This window comes from Amaranthus tricolor, chromosome 3, assembly GCF_026212465.1.
Source record: "Amaranthus tricolor cultivar Red isolate AtriRed21 chromosome 3, ASM2621246v1, whole genome shotgun sequence".
In the NCBI taxonomy this organism is placed as follows: Eukaryota; Viridiplantae; Streptophyta; class Magnoliopsida; order Caryophyllales; family Amaranthaceae; genus Amaranthus; species Amaranthus tricolor.
In genome coordinates, this window is record NC_080049.1 from 37,251,967 (window position 1) to 37,272,041 (window position 20,075).

At 34.7% G+C, this 20,075-nt stretch overlaps 1 protein-coding gene across 2 annotated transcripts; it reads right to left on the bottom strand.

Moving 5' to 3' along the window:
• Positions 1-434: 434 nt before the first annotated feature.
• On the bottom strand, positions 435-18,510 carry LOC130809252 (phospholipid-transporting ATPase 3-like). Of its 2 annotated transcripts, none has more exons than XM_057674939.1 (28): positions 18,302-18,510; positions 18,004-18,202; positions 17,023-17,088; positions 16,816-16,877; positions 16,347-16,428; positions 16,075-16,185; positions 15,223-15,300; positions 14,947-15,043; positions 13,379-13,485; positions 13,120-13,185; positions 12,824-12,945; positions 12,617-12,710; positions 12,431-12,508; positions 12,232-12,348; positions 11,908-12,057; positions 11,713-11,817; positions 7,269-7,411; positions 6,825-6,926; positions 6,677-6,740; positions 6,385-6,597; positions 5,441-5,606; positions 5,271-5,350; positions 4,942-5,181; positions 4,227-4,448; positions 3,986-4,153; positions 3,539-3,901; positions 2,690-2,796; positions 435-959 (listed from the first exon to the last, which is right to left on the bottom strand). In XM_057674939.1, the coding sequence occupies exons 2-28, from the start codon at positions 18,181-18,183 to the stop codon at positions 653-655; spliced, it is 3,690 nt and encodes a 1,229-aa protein (XP_057530922.1). In that variant the 5' UTR covers positions 18,184-18,202; positions 18,302-18,510; the 3' UTR covers positions 435-652. The 2 variants fall into 2 exon arrangements, with proteins under 2 accessions (XP_057530922.1, XP_057530923.1); XM_057674940.1 differs by having other exon boundaries at positions 18,353-18,506.
• Positions 18,511-20,075: the final 1,565 nt, after the last annotated feature.

The following is a 20,075-nucleotide window of genomic DNA, read 5'->3' on the forward strand; positions in this document are numbered from 1 at the left end:
CTTTATCCAATTTAGTTTCAATTTAAAAAATCAGATTCTAAATTAAGTAAATATTATCATATAATCAATTATTATCCACTAAAATTATTCTATTTGTCAAGACTCCCTATGGATGACACTTGTCATATTTTAACATTTTATTAGTGTGTATATGTGATGATTGCTTTGGATAATCTATTTGTGACTGTTAATTATTCCTTTTTTCATTCTTAAATTAGTACTCCTATCAGACTAATGATTATTCATAAACTGTAGAAATTGAGATAATTATTGAAGGATTCTCGTGCAAAAAGCTAGTAAACCACCAACCAAGCTTACTAAAGATTATGTTTCCTTGATATAATATTATAATTAGTTAGTTTTATTGAAGTTCGTACAATATGCAGAGAATGGAAATGGTGTCCCTTGAAAGCCAAAAATAAAACCCACAAAAGGATAGAAAACTGTAGCTGAATTGATCCTTGTAATATTACCGAAATTTTACAATCTCCTAACCCACTGTTATATGTAGGTTGAACGTTTGCTACATCAAAAATGTGATAGCAACTAAAAGCAAAGAGAGAAAGGATTAAACAGAAAACAAATAACACAATCACCTACCAATGCGCCTGAAGAAAATCTATTTCTTTTTTTGTACAAAAAGACAAAAGAATTATGTTTTTGGTGGCTTTGCTCGTGATTTCATCATGCTTGCTCTCCGTGCCACATCCCATGGCTTCTGAGGAGCAAAAACACCAGCCTGTGCAGCAAAGAATGACTCGTAACCTGGAGAATCAAAGGCAAAACCTGTATGCTTTGATCTCTGTGCGGGGAGTTGAGACAGAGCATAACTCCTATGCTCTTCTGGAGTGAGATGATCCTGAACTTCCAGAAACTGTGCCCTCAGGCTATCATCAGGGTCATGCCAATGCATCTCTTGTACAATCTGATAATCATAAGGAGAAAACCATCTCTGTAGCCTGAAAATCCAATAATGCAAACTTTTAGCTTCTTTTTCATTTTAAAAAAAATACTCACGATTCAAGCACAGGTACTCCAAACACTAAATAAGCAAAAGCTGTTGTGAATTGGAGATAACAGAGAGGAAAAACTTCGGAGAACAAGGACAATGGCTTGGGTCTTGAGCGCAACAATAATAGAGAAATAGGAGGAAGACAAGTATTTTTTGGATAACTTAGGATATCACTTCAATCATCAATTATATTTCATTAAGTAATATGCACAATTACATAAAGAATACAACACTTACAAACAATCACTTAGGTGTTTGCTCACTTGACCTCAAACACCTTCAATGATGTTTGCTCACATACATAGACTACAAGCACTCTCTCACCTCTCTTGAGTTTGCACTCCATCACAAGTGATTAGACACCCAATGATATGCTACTCACATCCAACAACAATGGAGAAACTTCAGCAAGTTTTTCCCCTTCGAAGGTGGCTCTCCCTTCTCACTCCAATTTTAAAGGGATGTTTGGTTGATGGTATTGAATGGTGGTAATGAGAATAGATTTTAGTTCTAGTTTACAAAAAATGTATTATGTCATTCTCGTGGTAATGGAGCTCTCACCGACAAACATGTGTTTTTCTTTGTAATTTTCCAAAACCACCTTTTCAAGTAGTAACAGATGAGAATGAATTTTGTGAAGAAAAAGAATGATTAGCGTAGGCAAGCTTGTTCATAAACCTTATCAAGTAGTTTTTTTGTGGCTAAATTACATTAATTTCCCATGGTCAGGTCGTTTGAGTTTCTTTTGGAGGTTGATGGACATCAACCAGCTTCACTAGCTTCACCACACTTTGAATTCAGTCTCCAAGACCCTTCTTAAACCCTCAATGAGTCGGAGGAATCATTCTTGGAGTTACTAAAAAGTCAGAAAGCGGGGTTTCGCAAAAACCAAGGTTCTAACGACAAGTTCCCCTTAGCTTGTCCAAGCAAAACTCTAATATAGAAGCTCCTATTCAAAGCGGAGCTGTGCTTGGTGATTTTCGCAGCAAATAGATTTTGCAGATGTATTGCTCGCCTGAGCACATGCCCCCAGCTAACCTTGGACTTCTTCAAATGCTCAACTGAGCAAACCTCAACAGCCCTCTTCTTTCCATTGCCTTGCTCACCCAAGCAATGGCCCGATCAATCCCCTTTCACTCTTAGTACTACTTGGTTGTAGTGATTCTTAGCATTTGTAGTAACAAAAGCTTATCACATTCTCGGTTTTGATATAATAAGAATGTGAATACTTCCTTCCTAAAAGATCGGAGCCTACAATCACCTTACAACAAAATTGAATCCTGGACCACTCTTTTCCATACCTCCTAAGAATGTTGTAAATTGTAATATATACCTCCCAAGTATGTTGTAAAACGTATTACTACTACAAAAGATCTATGCAAAAGAAATTCTTCATAAAAAAAGATTTTCAGTGTAATGGAAGGAATGAGATGGGCATCTCTAATAAGGATGTATCACCCAACTACAAAGCGATAAAAAAGTTTTTCAGTGATTACTGAAATTTTCTTCTTTTTCATATCATAAAAAACGAAAAATCAGGCACACTCGATGATTTTTATAAGTCATGATCCAAATAGCCAATGGGTGAAAATTATATGCACGTGAGTGACCAAAAAAGGGACAATAGTATCAAGGAGAATGAATAATCACATCTAAATAAATTAAAAAAAATCTCACCCTTGATAAAGGAAATCCCCTATAAGAGCCACAACAGGAACAAGAAATAGTGCAAGATAGAAATATGGTGTACTCATTAAGACGAATATGACATAGTAGATATTTTCCTGAAACAAGATAAGTGCAAACATTAGTGCATAAATAAATAAGTATTCAACTAGAATCAAACGTAACAAAATAACACTTGAAAGTTGGATACCAAAAATGTTCTGGTATTAGAAATGATGGAAATATTAAGATAAGTGCAAACATTATTGCACGAATAAATACTATTCAGTGCAAGTTTCCGCCCTTTGTTGACATCATCAAGTGGAAATTTTGTCCATACAAATACACAAAAATATGTCGTCCGTTTAATGGATTGAGGTTTTGGCATTGCTGTTATTAAAGTAACTAGTTCAGCAAATAACATGTAAAACAGGATTCTTTCCATAGAGATCACAATAATATTTTTTAGGAATATGCAAATAAAGTTCCTGGGGAATTATAGCACCTTAGAAAATTGAAAACAGTTGGGTAAGATTCAAACTTCAAAGCATATACGTGCGTATGCTTTGTGTATTTTAATTTGTTTTGGTAGTTAGGATGAACGGCCAAATCAGATAGGAAGCTCTCACAGGCCAAACCATTCCAAATTCAATGAGAGGACCCCTGAGGACTGGGAGGGGGTTCAATGGAAATCCCCTCACTGGAAAGCTCCATTGGTGGGAACTGAACCCAAAAGCTAGAGGTAGTGAGGTGCAATTTCTTACCACCGCACCAAGGTGCTTGATGTATGCTTTGTGTGAGTGCACATGCTAGTATGGGCATTGTGTACATATTGTGAGATACAGAAAAAGACCGACTCACCTGCCGGTCCCCGTTAGTCATGATACCAGAGTAGCCAAATATGAAAAGGAACCACGCTATGATGCTCCCCCAAACACTTATATGATGCCACCTCGTTATGCTATTACAGCACAATAGAAGACGTAAATTAACAGTGACGACCACACAGGTGAATGCCAATGTGCTGATATCCCACAAACCAAACATCTTGCCGGCTGATGTTTGAGGCTTTGAACCAGATGTGGTTATAAAATAGAAGAAGATGAGAGACTGATACACTGAGAAGAAGGCCCAAATAGCAACAACTCTCCAACTGAAAAAGACATTTCTCAACCCTTCCTTGTACAGCTGGGGGTATTTCTTTGAAAGAGATGCACTAACATCCTGAGGTCAAGTAATAAGTAAGCATGAAACTCATCTCTTCTGAAAATAACTTAGTACTCCATATGATTAGACAGAAAGCACAACCTTGTCAAATAGTCCAAGCATAAGCACAGGCAGTGATGTGAAAAAGACATTATAAAATGCTTGAAACCAATCATCATAATATCTTTGACCAGAAAACCCAGCTTGAAGGGTGAACCAGAATTGAGTCAATGTAAAAGTCAGATTCTTGTAAAAGAAATATGTTACAACCTGCAAGAAAAAAAGATGTTTGTCGCAGCCAAATTTAGGAATAAAACTAAGATTACAGAAAAATACAGCAGACCTTGCATATTCTTATATATGACCACCTTCCATGCACAAGTAACAAGTCCGTGAGAAAGCGAAACTGTGCAATTGCAAAATCACTAGCCATAACAGCCTGCATGCCTTCCAACCCACTAATCCCAACACCAACATGAGCGGCTTGAATCATACTAACATCATTGGCTCCATCGCCAATACTTAATGTAATCTTTTTCGCACCTTTCTTCACCAAGGTTGTCACCTGTAATTTGTCAACGTACAAAACTTGTTCACACCTTTATACAATGAGAAATTTAAGGAAGAAAAAGTAGAGTATAATCAACCAAAGACGCTTCTAAGTCCCAATCACTAGCATATAAACCATTACACAAATTAAAAGATACTAATCAAATTTCAACAACCGCAACAAGATCACAAGAGGCAACAGGTAAGACAATAGATGAACATTTCTAGAAAGATTATCTGTATCTACATATTAAAAAAAAATCTCAAGCCCAACATTAAATAAGCATATAGGAAAGAGGGAGCATATTCCTAATGAAAACATATACAAGCACGCATGCATTACGCCTGTACACACACACATGCGGAATCCACAGGTGAGCAACAGGCAAAAAAAATTTTAAGCGTAAGAGTAAGCATTATAAAAGTTCTCAAAAAGGAGGAAAAATACACAGAAAAAAGAATAAAAGGTACAATTTAAACCATCAATATTTCCATTGCAATTTTCTGACCTGTGCTTTCTGCAGTGGAGAAACTCGACAACAGACAACCGAAGAGCAATTTAAGCTTAGATTCAGGAGTGCTCCCCTCAAACTTGGATCTAATGCATACATTAGGCATTTTCCATCTATTACAAGTGCTAGTTTTGGTCCAACAACAGAACGAAGAACTTGCTGGGCTTCATCAATGCAGTTTTGCAGCTGTCTTTTGACAGCATCTCTGATAAATCGGGCAGTTTCCACAGGATCACCCTAACATGGAAAAGGAAAATTTATGAAGTGCGACAGCTTCAATCAGGACCAAAAAAGGTAAAAACAATTGACCTAAAACTGTCACTTACTCTGTCTTCCACTTCTCTAATTTCATCTGTATCAGAACTAACAATAAACTGCTTCATGCTATTGTTTATCAAGTTGCACGCTGCAATATATAGGGAAAGCAAGACTTGAACGGTAAGAAATTGAAGGACCCTCAGAAAACATACAGAATTATCCAAGATATCCGACTTACCATAAGCAATATTTATGGCTGTTTCCATTTTATCCCCTGTGAGCACCCAAATCTTTATTCCAGCCCTTGCTAGCATCTCTATACAATTAGGCACCCCTTCTTGAAGCTTATCTTCAATAGCTGTGCAGCCAATCAAAATAAGATCCTTCTCTATAAGTTCAGCTACCTGCACAACTCAAAAATCAGAAAGAAAGAAAAAAAAAGCCCGACTGATCAACTAATATTTTCTCATAACAAAGTACAAAAAAAGCCATAAAGAGAAGATAGCAGTCAAGTAAAGGATATAAACTAACATAAAACACATAGAAGAACTAAACACAGGATTTCTTAGCAACCCTGATTGTTGTGACATATCACATGAACCCCAACCAGCATGACAAAAAAATTGATACCAAAATTCAAGTGAGTGACACATAATGTACAACACAAGTGAGACCATAAGAATTTCAAATTTCTAATAAAACTTACGGAGCAAAAATGAAACAGAAGAAATCAGCAACAGAAAACAAAGTTTGACAAACATTGTAATCAGTTATGTAAAGAGGTGTAAGTGCACAATTCACTTGAATTCCAATTAATCTACCACAAGAAGATCTAACATCACATTGTGAATAAGCAAGGAAGGACCAAGACGTGATATTAATCATATCAAACAAGGTGACATCTATAAAGATATGTACCATGCAAGGAAAGAATCCATCAATCATTTATGGAAATCAGTAAACTAACACAAGAGAAGTGGAAAGGTGCCTCAATGTATCTAATCTCAGCATATGATTCATTGATTCAAGTATTCAAGTCCAAAAAACAAAAAAGAAGAAACATTACATTTCATTCAGCAACTAAAATTGCATACTGCGATTTACTTGAAACAAGTCAACGCCCATTAACAGCTTAACAAGGTCATAGAAATATCCGATAAACTCAAAGAGAATAAATAATACCTCATCCAGCTTCTTTTCCCGGTCTCGCAAAGAAGATTTAGCCTGAATAAATTTTTCATTCCAGGTTTCATAAACATCTGAATTCAAATTCCTATACGCCAGGCACAGTGTACGTAACCCAGAAGAACCAAACTGTTCCAAGTGCTCTCTAGAAGCTTTCTTCATATCGTCATTCCCTTCTCGCAATCTCTCATATATTACTGTATCAGCACCCTGAAAGACAAATCTTGTAATAAATTGCAGGCCGAATTCAATAGTCTTAAGAAAATCTACAGAAGTCTATCCCCAGTACCTTGCAGTACAAAACAAGCCTTCCATCAGGATATCGACATACAACAGACTGGCGTTTCCGTGTACTGTTGAGCAATCAGATAAAGTGAGCTAAATGTTGCTAAAGTATTTGTTTAAAAAAAATCAAGAGAAATTAAGGGTATCATGACCTATTAAACTCAAGAACGTTCAAAATTTCATAAGGCACGTCTTCAACTTTACCCATCTTTTCAACATGAGACTCTCGCACATATATTTTTGTTGGTGTACGCCTGAGAATAAAATTTCAAAACAAAGAAGACACGTTAGAGATATGAACAAAGATTGTACATATTTCATCAACAAAGGTCAGAGATAAGAACAGAGATTGTTCACATTTCATTAGATCCTCGAGTTACTAGAAGCAGTTCCAAGTGCCAATACAAGCACAATATTTAACAACAACGTAAAGCGACATAACAAAACCAAAAAAGAGCCATCGGACAAAGCAAATTGCCAACAAAATTACATGACTGCAACGAGTAACATGGCAAAGTGGCTGGTGAGTGGTGACTAAAGATGATTTTACAGGCAAGTCTCCAATACAACCATAAATAGTAGCAAAAGTTTCCAACCTGAAAAAGAAGAAGCCAAAATTCTTAGCTGCAAGAACTAGAGCTGCCTCATCTGGAGAAGCCGCTTGGTATACAATTTTCTCTGGAGACTCATCCCCTTCAGTAAGCACAGTGTGACATATTGCAAGGCACCTGAAGAACTCCTAACCAAGAAAAAATAGAAAACAAATATAATAGGAGGAAGAAAAATACAAACAAAAAATAATTGTAGTAGAATACTGTGAATGGCAATCTATAAGTTACTTCCTAACAATCTGAACATCACCGTGTACTAGAAGTTTTTACTTTATGGTCATTGACTTCATTTATCCGGGGAAAAATTCCCACTTTACATTTTCCCTCCTTTTTAGTAAAAACCATTTTATGTCTATTCTGTACATTCTTTTGGGATATAGTTTTTCAGATCAAGCAGCTATCTAGAGCAGATCCGCCCTTCTCCAAAGTATAAACTTGATTAAATTCGAAAGAAAACCAACACAAACATAATTCAATTGATGTTAAGATGCATAAATATGCGATCTTCCTTAAAGTATTGAGAAAGAAGAGTGAAGGGAAAATGGAGCAATATAATAATGAAAAACCTGGCTCAACTAAAGCTTATGGAACATGGAGGACATGGTCATACATATACAAATCAGCCGCATGCTACAGTGAATGACTTTTGAGTTACCAATTTTTTCATTCTTCTCATGTTAGATCATAGATGTACATGAGTTCTTCTCTTTTACTCACGCTATGAAAGTGTGTGAAGCTTGGTGACCAGTAAGCAGGATGACTGCCTGATTCACAGAGCCTTTTTTAAGCGTCTATCATCTTTATCCATATACAATATCTCATTCTTATATAAACCTTTACGGTCAATCAACTATATTTACTGCAAGTATTCTCATTATTTACTTACAAATATTAACACTTTTTAGCAGAGACGATAGATGACCAATTTGGCAATCAAAAGTACAATGTTAGCTAACTAGGGCTAGGTAATCATGCTGAACATGAGTACGTGCCACATGTACACTCGGATATTTTCATGTTTTCCCAATTGTGGAGGTTCCCATTAATCTAAATCAGTCACTACTCCAGCAGTCCCACCTGCCTCTCTCCCCCTGATTTTTTTCTATCCTCTGACACAAGCATGACTTAGATGAGGTCACAAGATGATGGAAAAAACACAATACCAGAATAATGGAATCAGATAATGATGATAAACTTACTTAATGAGCTACTAATGAAGCGGACTGCTAGATGTGAAGGATAGTTCTTTTGCTGAAGTAATGGGATGGGAAAGGAAAATGATATGGGAGTGGTGGAACATGTAACCTTTTGGCTTTATGTAATGCCGTAGTCATAGTGCATTTGCAGTAATGGGAGATGCTTTAAATGTCGACCAAGACTATGAGATATCCTTGAACCAGCATAGAACCATCTTTACATATTTACGACAGGTGAAAACCTTTATGACGCAACCGATACAATAAGATGCCATATTTTTTGCACTATGCTTGTAGCTGGAAGGAAAGTGAATGCTCAACAAAAGTATTTATCTCCATCAGTCACTCCCTTTTTTACAACACATAGGTCGTTTGAAATTATTCCTTTTGATGCAAGAGACATGCTAAATTACACGTTGATGCAATATCAAATGTCAAATGCTAATATAAAAAAAAATAGTAATAGTTATTTAACATTTTTAACCATTCAGACATTCAATTTCACTTCACATCACCAAAACAATTTTGGAAAATTAACCTTCCTTCATGTGTGAAAACTACCAAGAACAGAGGAACTATCCCTGGATTCTTCTAAAATTGTCATTTATTACTCCCAATAAGACTTGGACACATTATCATATGGGGGCACCTTGGGGACACCCCTTGGTGGTCTCACGTGCATACCCCCTTAGAAAGGCCCAATCGTTTTTTCAAAAAAAAATTTAACAGCAGAAACAAAGAATTGTTGATGTCTTATAGAATCTTTAGCTTAAAGCGAGGTCAGCACATCTTTTCTATAGCAAAGGATAAACCCAATTGTTTAGAAGCTCTTTTGGTGGGCTAGATGTGAATTGTGAAGATTCGGACTTTTACTATTAGTTGCAAGGGGATGGCAAGTATACAATTGTTTCTTCTACTAATATCATAAAAATATTGGGTAACACATTTCCAAAAACAAAAATCCTTAAAAAGTGACAAAAAGTCCTTCAAGTGACAGTTCTTTCAAGTAAATAAAAAAAATAAAAAGTATATTGTTTTATTTTACTATTTATAGCGCCCCCTTGTCGTAATACATTACGTTGCCCCCAATGGCTAGCAGCCTCATGCTTAAGCAGAGTATGGGGTCACATTTACATAACCATACCCTTTTATAAACAGAGAGGTTGTTTCTAATTGACTTTTATTTTAAAAACAGTATTTGTAGGTTTCGTCTTCCAAGCGTAGCCCCAATGGCCAACACCCATACATGAAAATGACATTCTGATTGGCTGCAACCTCGACCACCAATCTCTATCCAAGGAAAAAAGAAGATAATAAGGGGCTTTGCCTTTCCATTTATTTTAAACCAACAATGCATCCCTTTAAACAAAAAGCATTAGACTTTTAGAAACAATGAAACAATCTGAACCTAGGATGACAATAACACAACAACAATGCCAGAGTCTTAATCCCAAAAGATTAGAAAAACTACATTAACCAATATATCAGTTTCGTCCACATGGATTCTTCTTCTAAATTCCATCTGATTTTCTATCATCTCAATTTGTAAGCTTAGGTCATTTATATAATGTTCCACTCTTGTCTTCCAAGTCATCTACAGTCTTTCACGCCCTCTATTTTAGTCTTCGGAGCACCAATTTTCTATCTTACTTACTAGTTCGCTAATGCCGCATCTTTACACATGCCCAAATCATCTTAAAATAATTCTTTTTCATCCTTTCCTCAATATTTGCAACAACTAAAACCTTCTTATATTTTCGTTTCGAATTATATCCCTCAGGGTATGCCATTTATCCATCAAAGCATTTGCATTATCGCTACTCCCATCTTTCTACAAAAATCATTTCTAAAAGCCCAACATTTTGATCCATATAAGCAAATGATCTTTCAATAAGTCTTACCCTTTAACTTTAAGGGCACGCATCAATCAAAAAATATTCTAGTAGCCACTTTGAATTTTTGTCACTTACACTTAATTCTATGTCCCCACTACTCTAAAATATGGACCCAAATATTTAAAGCATTCACTTGACGCGATTTCTTTCTCTTTTAGCTATATAGTGCCTTTTATTATCTCGTTAGTGCTAAAATTACAATTTATATACTATGTCTTGTTCCAACTTAATATGAAACCTCGTGACTGCTCTTGTCTTCATTGTTCTAACTTAACATTTACCCCCTTCCTAGTCTCATCTACAAAAACAATGTTGTCGGCAAACAATATGCACCACAACACATCTCTTTGTATCGATCAAGTTATCTCATCTAGGACCGCTACGAAGAGAAAGGGCTTAGGGTCGAGCCTTGATGAAGGACAATTTTGTGAATGGAAAATCCTTTATTGCCCCTCCACATGTCCAAACATTCGTATTTACTTCTCAATATATCTTGTACTATGTTAATGTATTTCTTGGGAATGCTTTTCTTTGTAATTGTCCACCAAAAATACTTTTCTTGATACCTTATCGTATGTTTTTTCCAAGTTGATAAACATCATATGCAATTCTCTTTTTATAGCCCTATGGCACTCTACCATTTGTCTTACAAGATGAATTGCTTTTATTGTAGATCTCCCTAACATAAATCGATATTGATTCTCTGATATAATAAAGATACATTTCTGCATAAGTATCTCAATCACTCTTTCTCATAACTTCATCGTATGGTTCGTGAGTTTTATTCCTCAATAGTAAAAGCAATTTTGGACATTTTCCATTATTTTTTTACTTAGGCACTAGAGTACTTCTCTATCTTATTTGTCCTCTAAATCTTGTTGAATACATCAGTTAACCAAGTCACCCTAATCGTCCCTAAGCATCTCCATGCCATAGATATACCATCTAGCCCAATCGCTTTCTTTAGCTTTATTTTCTTCAGTCCGCCTTTGACTTTTGTATTCTTCACATAAATTCTCTATATTCTTCAAAGGAAATAATTGTTGTGTCCCCTATAACATGTCCTTGTTCTCCATTAAATAACTCATCAAAATAATCCCTTTATCTATCCTAGATGTTCCCGTCTTAAACTAAAATGTTATTGGTTTTTGTTTGCCTCCTCTTTGCCATCCTATTTTTTTCTCCTTTAGAATCTAGTTTGTCAAACACCTCTTTAAATACAGAATCTTGCCCAATGCTAAATATTCTATCCTTAGGTACTAAATAATTCAAAAAATTCAAGAATAAATGTGGCTCAAAAAGTAAAAAATGATCATTTAAGTATACAATTGGAAATACCTTGCACATATCAGGATTAGGTTCGTTTCTCCATGCACCACGCATAAGCCTAGAATCGTCAAAATTAAACCCCTTTTCTTGGATTGCATTAGTTGATTTAGGCACCTATTATACGAAAGAAGTCAACCATGTATTTAAGGAACAAAAGACATGTACTTTAAGGGGAGTATGGTGCTTTGAACAAGTATATGATACCTCTGGGAGTTTAGTGCCACTGCGTTCTGCCAAACCCCTCTCTATTTCAGTGATACCAGTTCCATAGACTTGACCCCCAATTGAACATTTAAAAAATTCCATCAAGTTTCGTGTAAGAGTCCCAGTTTTGTCAGAAAATATGTATTCAACCTAAAATAAATAAAAAGGTTAAGCCTGCTCAACTACCCCATTGTGAAAATAACACAGAAACAATGCAAGAGTAAAAGAGATGAATCCTCCTGAAGTAATTGTTTTAGAGAGCAAATCAATTACATACTATGCTCAAAAGCTTTAAAAATCTCTACACTTGCAAAAATCATATACCTGTCCAAGTTCTTCATTTAAATTTGATGTCCTGGCCAACGCTGGTGTATTTGTTTCAGCATGATACATATTCAAATCATTATTAATGAATTGAATGGACTGTATAAATTTAATCCCCTAGAGTGCCACAGAAAACAGTTGCTAGTCATTCCACTAGTGAAATGCTAATAGAAAGCACATTTTGGGCCAAAGAAGTTACCTCAATTGAAACATAAAGCGATATAGGGATAATAGTTGAAAGTAGAGTGATCAATGTAAACATAGTCAAGATGACCACCTGCAACAAACAAGCAAAAAAGGATACCACGAGAAAAGAGTTAAGAGTAGAGAAAGGTAAGTAGACAATAACCAATAAAACACAAAGATCCTTCGGGAGAATGCACACCAAAAATCTGTTCCTTGGATCAAATTGGCGATCATCAGGTTTTTCTCCGTTTACAAGTCCCAAAAAAAAGTATTTGTTGTCTATGAATACACCACTAAGGAACAACGCGAAGTAATGGTAAGAAAAAAAAAATCAAAAATTAAAAAAGGAAAGACAGAATAAAACTATCGAACGGGTTTGTTAAAAGTACAATACAGCCTACTATACCTGCCTATTGATCCAATAAGGCACATCATAAATAAAGTGGCAAAAAGAGCAAGAATTAATTTGTCAAGCTTCCTTTCCAAGGTACTTCTCTTTGAAGGAACATTCATGGTATTCATCATAACCTATCAGTCAAACCAGGATATCCTTGAAAAAAGGCAACAGACAAAACAAAATAAACCACACAGCTGCAGCAATGCCAACTGCTTCAGTAAACTTCAATGTCCAGGAAGCCAATACAAACATATAGTAGGCATGAGCATCTGTAGTTTTTCAACAGAGGTGGCACAAGTAAATACCTTAGTCTCATGCCCAGTATAAATCACAGCACCAATAATATATTCTGTATTTCTCAAACTGCAACCCTTTGCAAATCAAACAAAAGAGTCAATATTGGCTGCACTGTATGGCATAGATACCAAAAAGGAGCCACAGTATAAATCATTACGAAAAAAAACAAAGCTGTACAGATATCTCCCTTCCTCACTTCAGAACTTCAATGCAGTGAGCAAAAAGACGTTTGACTATAAGAAATATGATCAAGAGATTATATCATACTCTCAGCAAAAGCTGGTTTGGCGATAGAGGTAAAGTCTGATGTTGAATAATAAGGTTTCCGGTGAAAGTGTACAAAGAATTATTCGGTTGTTCACAATGTACTTCACCTGGATAAAAATAAACAGAAACAGGTAAGAAAATAAACAACCAAAGACAAACCATATAAACAAGATTGAAAATAGCATAATCTAACGTCAAAAGTGTAGTTAGAAAAAATGTCGAGCACAAAGTGGATACGCCACATTCAAGCAGCAGAGATTGGGTTCTACATAGCTCAGCAGTAAATCCTATCACTCACATACTAAGAGATAGTGTGGGAACCCAATGGACGCACATGGAATATGATTAATTAGTAATCATGTTTTCCTTGAAATTCCAGTACTTAAAAGACATTCAGACAAAGAAATGGCATAGATTTGAACTTTGATCTGACTGTAGGCAATAAAGCAGACCAAAATTGACAGACTGTCTCAAAAAAGAATATGAAAATGCATGTAAAAGAGAAGAGAATCATTTCATCCACAGAAAGTGCAAGTGACATGTGGCTGGGTAACGCCTTGATGTCCGCCGTTATTTTGGTTGCATGAAAAATGTTCAAAGTATTTTGTCAAAAATAGTATTAAACTTTGGTAAATATATAAATTTGAAAGACGTGATTTAGGAAGTAAAGAGTTAGAAACATTAAAGTTAATAAAAAATTACTCTTTAAATAAAAAGCAAAGATAATGTAAGGCTGTTAACAAAGAATATATCAAACGCTAAAAAAGTATAAGTTTATCAATTCAAATAAGATTACAATATACTAAGAATAGTAACTCATAAGTTTACGTTTAAGTGAGTAACAGGTGACAATGATGAGTATGATATTATGATTATCATAATTATTTCAAAATATAATTTTCCAAACTTATAATTGAGATCCTTAAACCTGAATGCAATATGAAAAGTCATAACAGCTATGAACGGTTTCCAAATGCATTAATAAGATCAATAACAGGCTCTCACAACTACTTACAGTCTTCAATAGTGAAAGAAGAAAACATCTTGCTTACCTTCCAAACCCGATGAATTTATAAGGAAGACACTACAGTTTGACATTTTGGGTATCAGTATTTAAGTGGAGATGCAACTTGCCTTCAGGTTCGATAAAAGGAAGTGAGGAAATCAGGAAATTACCAACTAATGTAACATGGGGTTATCTTTTTTCTTTTGAAGGTGAGTAACGACAGAAGATATCAGCTTGATATACTCATAGAGTCATAGTTATGGAAGAGCTTCCTATTTGAAACGTTTGCTACTTTCCTTTGATTATTAATTATTTTTCTTGAGGTGTGCATGATCTAACATCTAACCTTAGGTATTATTTAGGTGGTATACAATTATAAAATTAATTATTTTTTTTTATTTTATGTTGTACAATATCGATAAAAATGTCGAATATGATATTTTAAAAAATTGTGGTATTCACCATTGTTTCTTCACCACTTGGACCTAAAACTTTCAAAGCAAGAATGTACTTTCAAATCTAAAAGAATCCATGAGCAAGACAGTAAACAATAACGGTAAACCTTTGAATTCAGAGGCCTTCTCCGGCATCAAGTAATCCCATGTCTTTTCCAATGCTTTCCTAATCTTCAAGTTGGTTTCACCATCCAAATTTGACGTCTGCAAAACAAATCTAATCTGAATGCACAAATATATGATAGAAATGTACAGCTAATCCACCCAAAAAAATCAATACAAGCATCCATTAAGAGGTTCTTTTCATATAAACTGAAAGGCCAAATTCCCCACAAAACATAAGTTTGTGGCTACTCTTATCATGTTTAAACAAAATTTAGCACCTCAACATAACAAACGCCATCTGCATTAGAGCTCGCAAGAAAAAGAATGTCTGCTGGGAAAAAGCCATCTTGCTTGACCTGCAAAAGGAAAATTCAATAGCACTTAGTCTTGGGTCAGGAACTCAAGCTACACTAAAGAATGTTGATAACTTGAATGCAATCCCAGTTTATTGCAAAACTAAAAATATAAACATTCAGAAAGTGTTGTGATATATGAGCCAGAAAACATAAATTTGGGAGATCACAGATAAGCCGAAACTTTCATTGAAAACCCAAATAAAAAAAAAGTGTACTACACGAAATAAGCTTTTAGTATAACTTTTCTGTTCAAAAAGCTTTAACTAATATTTTGTACTACTAACTTTCATGGTGTTAGAAATATTTTTTAAAAAATGCAATTAATATGCGGTCAATGTAAATAAGAAAAGAGTGTCATTCAAATTAACATGACTAACTTGGCAGAGCACTCAAAATAAGATCAAACTAAATAAGCTGGCAACCACCTGTTGACTAATTGACCATCCCCAAGCCCACTTATATTTTCTTTTTTGATTGTCTCTTACTTTTGTGCAAAGCATCTCTTGTGTTCAAACCCTCATCTTTCTCTCTCTAGCTGACAGTTAAAATCAAATTATGTCTTGCTTTTTGATGGTCTGCTCATAGTTCAAAAACCAGATCAAGGGTTTGTATCAAACGTAGCCCTAAACTAGATTGAACACTGAAATTATTGGAGCACCAAAAAAATCCAACAAAATAGCATTGGTCTTTGTTAATGTACCAACAAAAAGGGCCAAATCAACAGCTACAGAAATCTGAAATCCTTTCATACTAGATATAATGACAATAACTTACACGCACAATGTCACCGACTTGCAACTTTTTCCAAGGAACGGTTTCCCACCTTTGTCCTTGTAGTACATCTATTAAGGTGTTGTTGACAGACAAATCATTCTGAAATCGTTTCTGTTGAACATAATCCAAAATAAAGGAAAAAGACAATTTCAGAAATTCATAAAATGTAATTAGTAAGACAAGAAAAGAAAAATCACCACAATAGAAGATCTTTTCCAGTCGTCTGAGCTGGACAACGAAAATGAACCCAGAATAAATTGCAGAAAACTTACCCAATCTTCAAATGCCTCTTTCACGAGAGAGATAAAAAGAACAATGCTTAGAGGGGCCACATTTGTTATTGGACTCACAGGACTGCACTAGAAAAGATCCCATCACTTCTAAATTATAAAAATACCTATCTCCATTCCAGAACAGAAGAGCTAAAGATCTCTCTTACAAACAGAACACAGAACAGAATGAGTGACAAAAAAGGAAATGAACTACAGTTAACAGGATACATATCATGACAATTAGATTCAAAAAACACAAAAATAATTTTGGTCGATAATAAATACGGCAATCTAACATTTAATTTCTTTTTCCGACAAGAAGGTGAGGGGATCCTTGATATATAGTGTATATTAATTATCACTCAGCAGTGAGTGATTACCAGTTGATCCCCAATTTCAAGATGTCATGTGCAAAAGTTCTTAATAAAATGAGTGTGGTAAGGTTTTCTAGCTTTTGCAAATACTTTACCTCATAGGTGTCCATGACAGAATGGAGATTGTAAGGAAGTACAAATTAGCCACCCGTCTGAACTGTCATTGTATAAGAAACAAACATTATAGGATAAGAAATTTTTCAAAGAAAATTTTGCAAGGTCACTTAATTACAAGAAAAATGAACTACACAATATATATGTAAGACTTTCTTAATTCACTTCAGAACAACAAAATAGCATACCTGTTCAAACAACCCTTTGGGCAAAAAAGTTAGGACATTGTACTTCGTTGTTGACACAGAATTTCCCTGAAAAACCACGCCAACTTTTGTCAAAAACAAATTCCTATTAGCACAGAAAACAAGCAAAGCACACCAGAGACAAACTTATGAGGTCAAAATTCTCAGATAGTGCACGACGATCAACGAGTATGGTTATAAAATTCCTTAACCATTAAAACAGACTGCCCTACTCAAAGTGTTCAATGAAATACATCAACATTCCCAACGCACATATTTATGAGTGAATTCTTGTTGATATAGACATTGGCATTTGTTTGAATGTCTACAGAATACTTCAAGGAAACAAAGAATACAGACCCGACCAATATGTTCCTCCAACTTCATATTCAAAGTGTTAAGTTTATGTTATTCATTGGGAAGTTTTTGGCCAACAACTGTAGAGCAGGCACACATTATAATTTCCTCATTGCAATAAAATTACTTTATTCCAAGAATTATATTTCACTGAAGATAATGAAGAAGGACTAAGATTATGGAAGACGATATTTGAGAATTTTAGCTAACATAAAAATTTTTGCAATCACCTGCAAATACCTGTCTATGTATCCATGATTGATTGTCTGGTATTGACTGGATAATTCGAACATAATTTCTTAACGCACCCTCATTTCGCAATCACCATTAAATGAAATATCAACAATCATTACTCAATTTCGCACGACATATCAAGCAGCAAGCAAGCCACCGCTATTTCTTAGTTTCCCAATCTTATGTTAGTATAACTAACAAAAATTCCAAACTTGCAATCACTGACAAGGATTATAATGCGCATTGCGTGTAAATGAATGAAAAATCCAAACCCAAATATGAGCTTAATACATTATAATCAACTTTATCTAGTACCTCAAACAAAATGAAATAAAAATACAAAAAATGACTAGTGTTTCAGCATTTAAAAATAAAAATGATTTAGAATAAAACCTTGAATTTTGTAAGAGCATTAGCATCACGGTCATTACAAAAGATGGTGCGGTGAGAAGGTGCTTGAGGTTGAACACGGCCGAGTCGAACCGTCTGAGGCGAAGATGACTGATTCAACTCAGACGAGTTTCTGGTAAAACCCGATCTCGAAGAAGATTGAACCCTATCCCACCCCGCCATCAATATCCTGCCCTTTCTCCTTCAAAATCAAATATGAAACCCTATATTCAAATGATTTTTCTTACACAATAATAAAAATCAAAAATGGCGCAAAAAAACCAATAAAATTGAATTGTACGTAGACGAAGGAGACGATGAAAGGATATTCTTCACAAATAAGTGAGAATACCATCAGATTCACCCCCCATCTTTCTGTGTTTTTTCGATCGATTGTCTGTAAATCACTGGGGTGGGATTCAAGTTTTGATGTATTTTCAAGTTGAAAGAAGAAACTTCCCTTTGAAAATGTCTATTATTTTTTATTTTTGATTTAGTTTTATTGACTACCCTATTTGGAAATTTAGGAATTTTTATTTGAGGGCGATTGTCAAAATTCTTCATATGCGTTTTATTTGACCCGCTGACGCGACTTTTCATCGCGTGTAACATTCACCTACTGTACTCCATAGTTCAGGGATGGCCCGAGGGGTAAAATTTTACTCGCAACTTCCTCGGTAATATTCATTGCGTGTAATATTCTTCATATCGGTGAGTATTGATATGAAAAGCATTACTTTGCTATGGATAGTGGTTTTAATTTACTATGGGGCATTTGGTATATATATGGGAATGGAAATTTAAGAATAAGAATATAAGATTGTAATTTCTTGTTTGGTATGTTAGAAGGGATAAGTTGGGAATCGTAGATACATATTGAAAATAAAATATAAATTTACAATTTTATCTCCATTAAAAATTTTAAAAAAACTTGTAAATTTTTTATAAATAAGAGTATAAATGTTTTTTTAAAATAAAACTCAATTCTCAGCCCCAAATACTTGCCTCCTAAGTATTAAAACCTAGGGAATTGGTGGCCAAAATTTCCATTCCCAATCCCTAATTTTAATCCCAAGCCCATCTACCAAACATGGTATTTTATGATTTTTAAGAATTGAATTCTCATTCTCATCCTCAATTCCCACATGCCAAACACCCCCTATGAGTAGTGGTTAAATGATGTATATGAGATCTTATCCGCCCCATATCTATCTATTATTCAAAAATGCAAATTAGGATAAGAGCTTAATCAGTGCAATGAGTTTGAAATAAAAGAAAATGGAAAATATTCATTATGCTTTGGCAATAGGGAGTTTGATGTATGTTCAAGTCTACACCCGTCTGGATATAGCATCATCACATAGATTAGAACATTGGAGAATTGTCAAAGGGTCTTACGATATTTACAGAGGATAATGAAATGTATGCTCACGTATAGGAGGTCATATAAGATTGAGGTCATTAGGTATATTGACACCAATTTTGCTGGATAAAGTAATAGAATGAAATTTACTTTTCGTTATACTTATATATTAGCTAGAGATGATGTCTCATGGAAGAGTGTTAAACAATCTATTAAGACATCTTCCACTATGACAACAAAATTCCTCATATGCTACGAGGCATCAAATCATGAGATACAGATGCAAAATTTTTGTCATGAAACTGCGTATAGTGAATTAAAGACCACTAATGCCGTGTTTGGGAACCATGATTTCATTTGGAAATTCGGAATTGGTTCAAATTTATTGTTTAGCAAATCAAAAAATTTCAAATTAGGATTTAGATTAAATTCCACCATTGCTTTTAAAGTAGTTATAGTTGAGAATTTGAGAATGACAACCCAAACCTTGTCCTTTTGAAATTCTTCATTTATAATTCCATAATTAAAATACATAATTTGAAATGAAATACTTGTTCCCAAACACTATATTAAGTTATTTTGTGATAATGGCTCAAATGTGAAATTTTCTAATAACAATAAGAGGTCGAGGAAATCAAAGTTTGTGACCCTCAAATTCTTGGTTGTAAAGGAAAGAGTTTAGAGTAAAGAATTGCTAATTATATGTATTGGT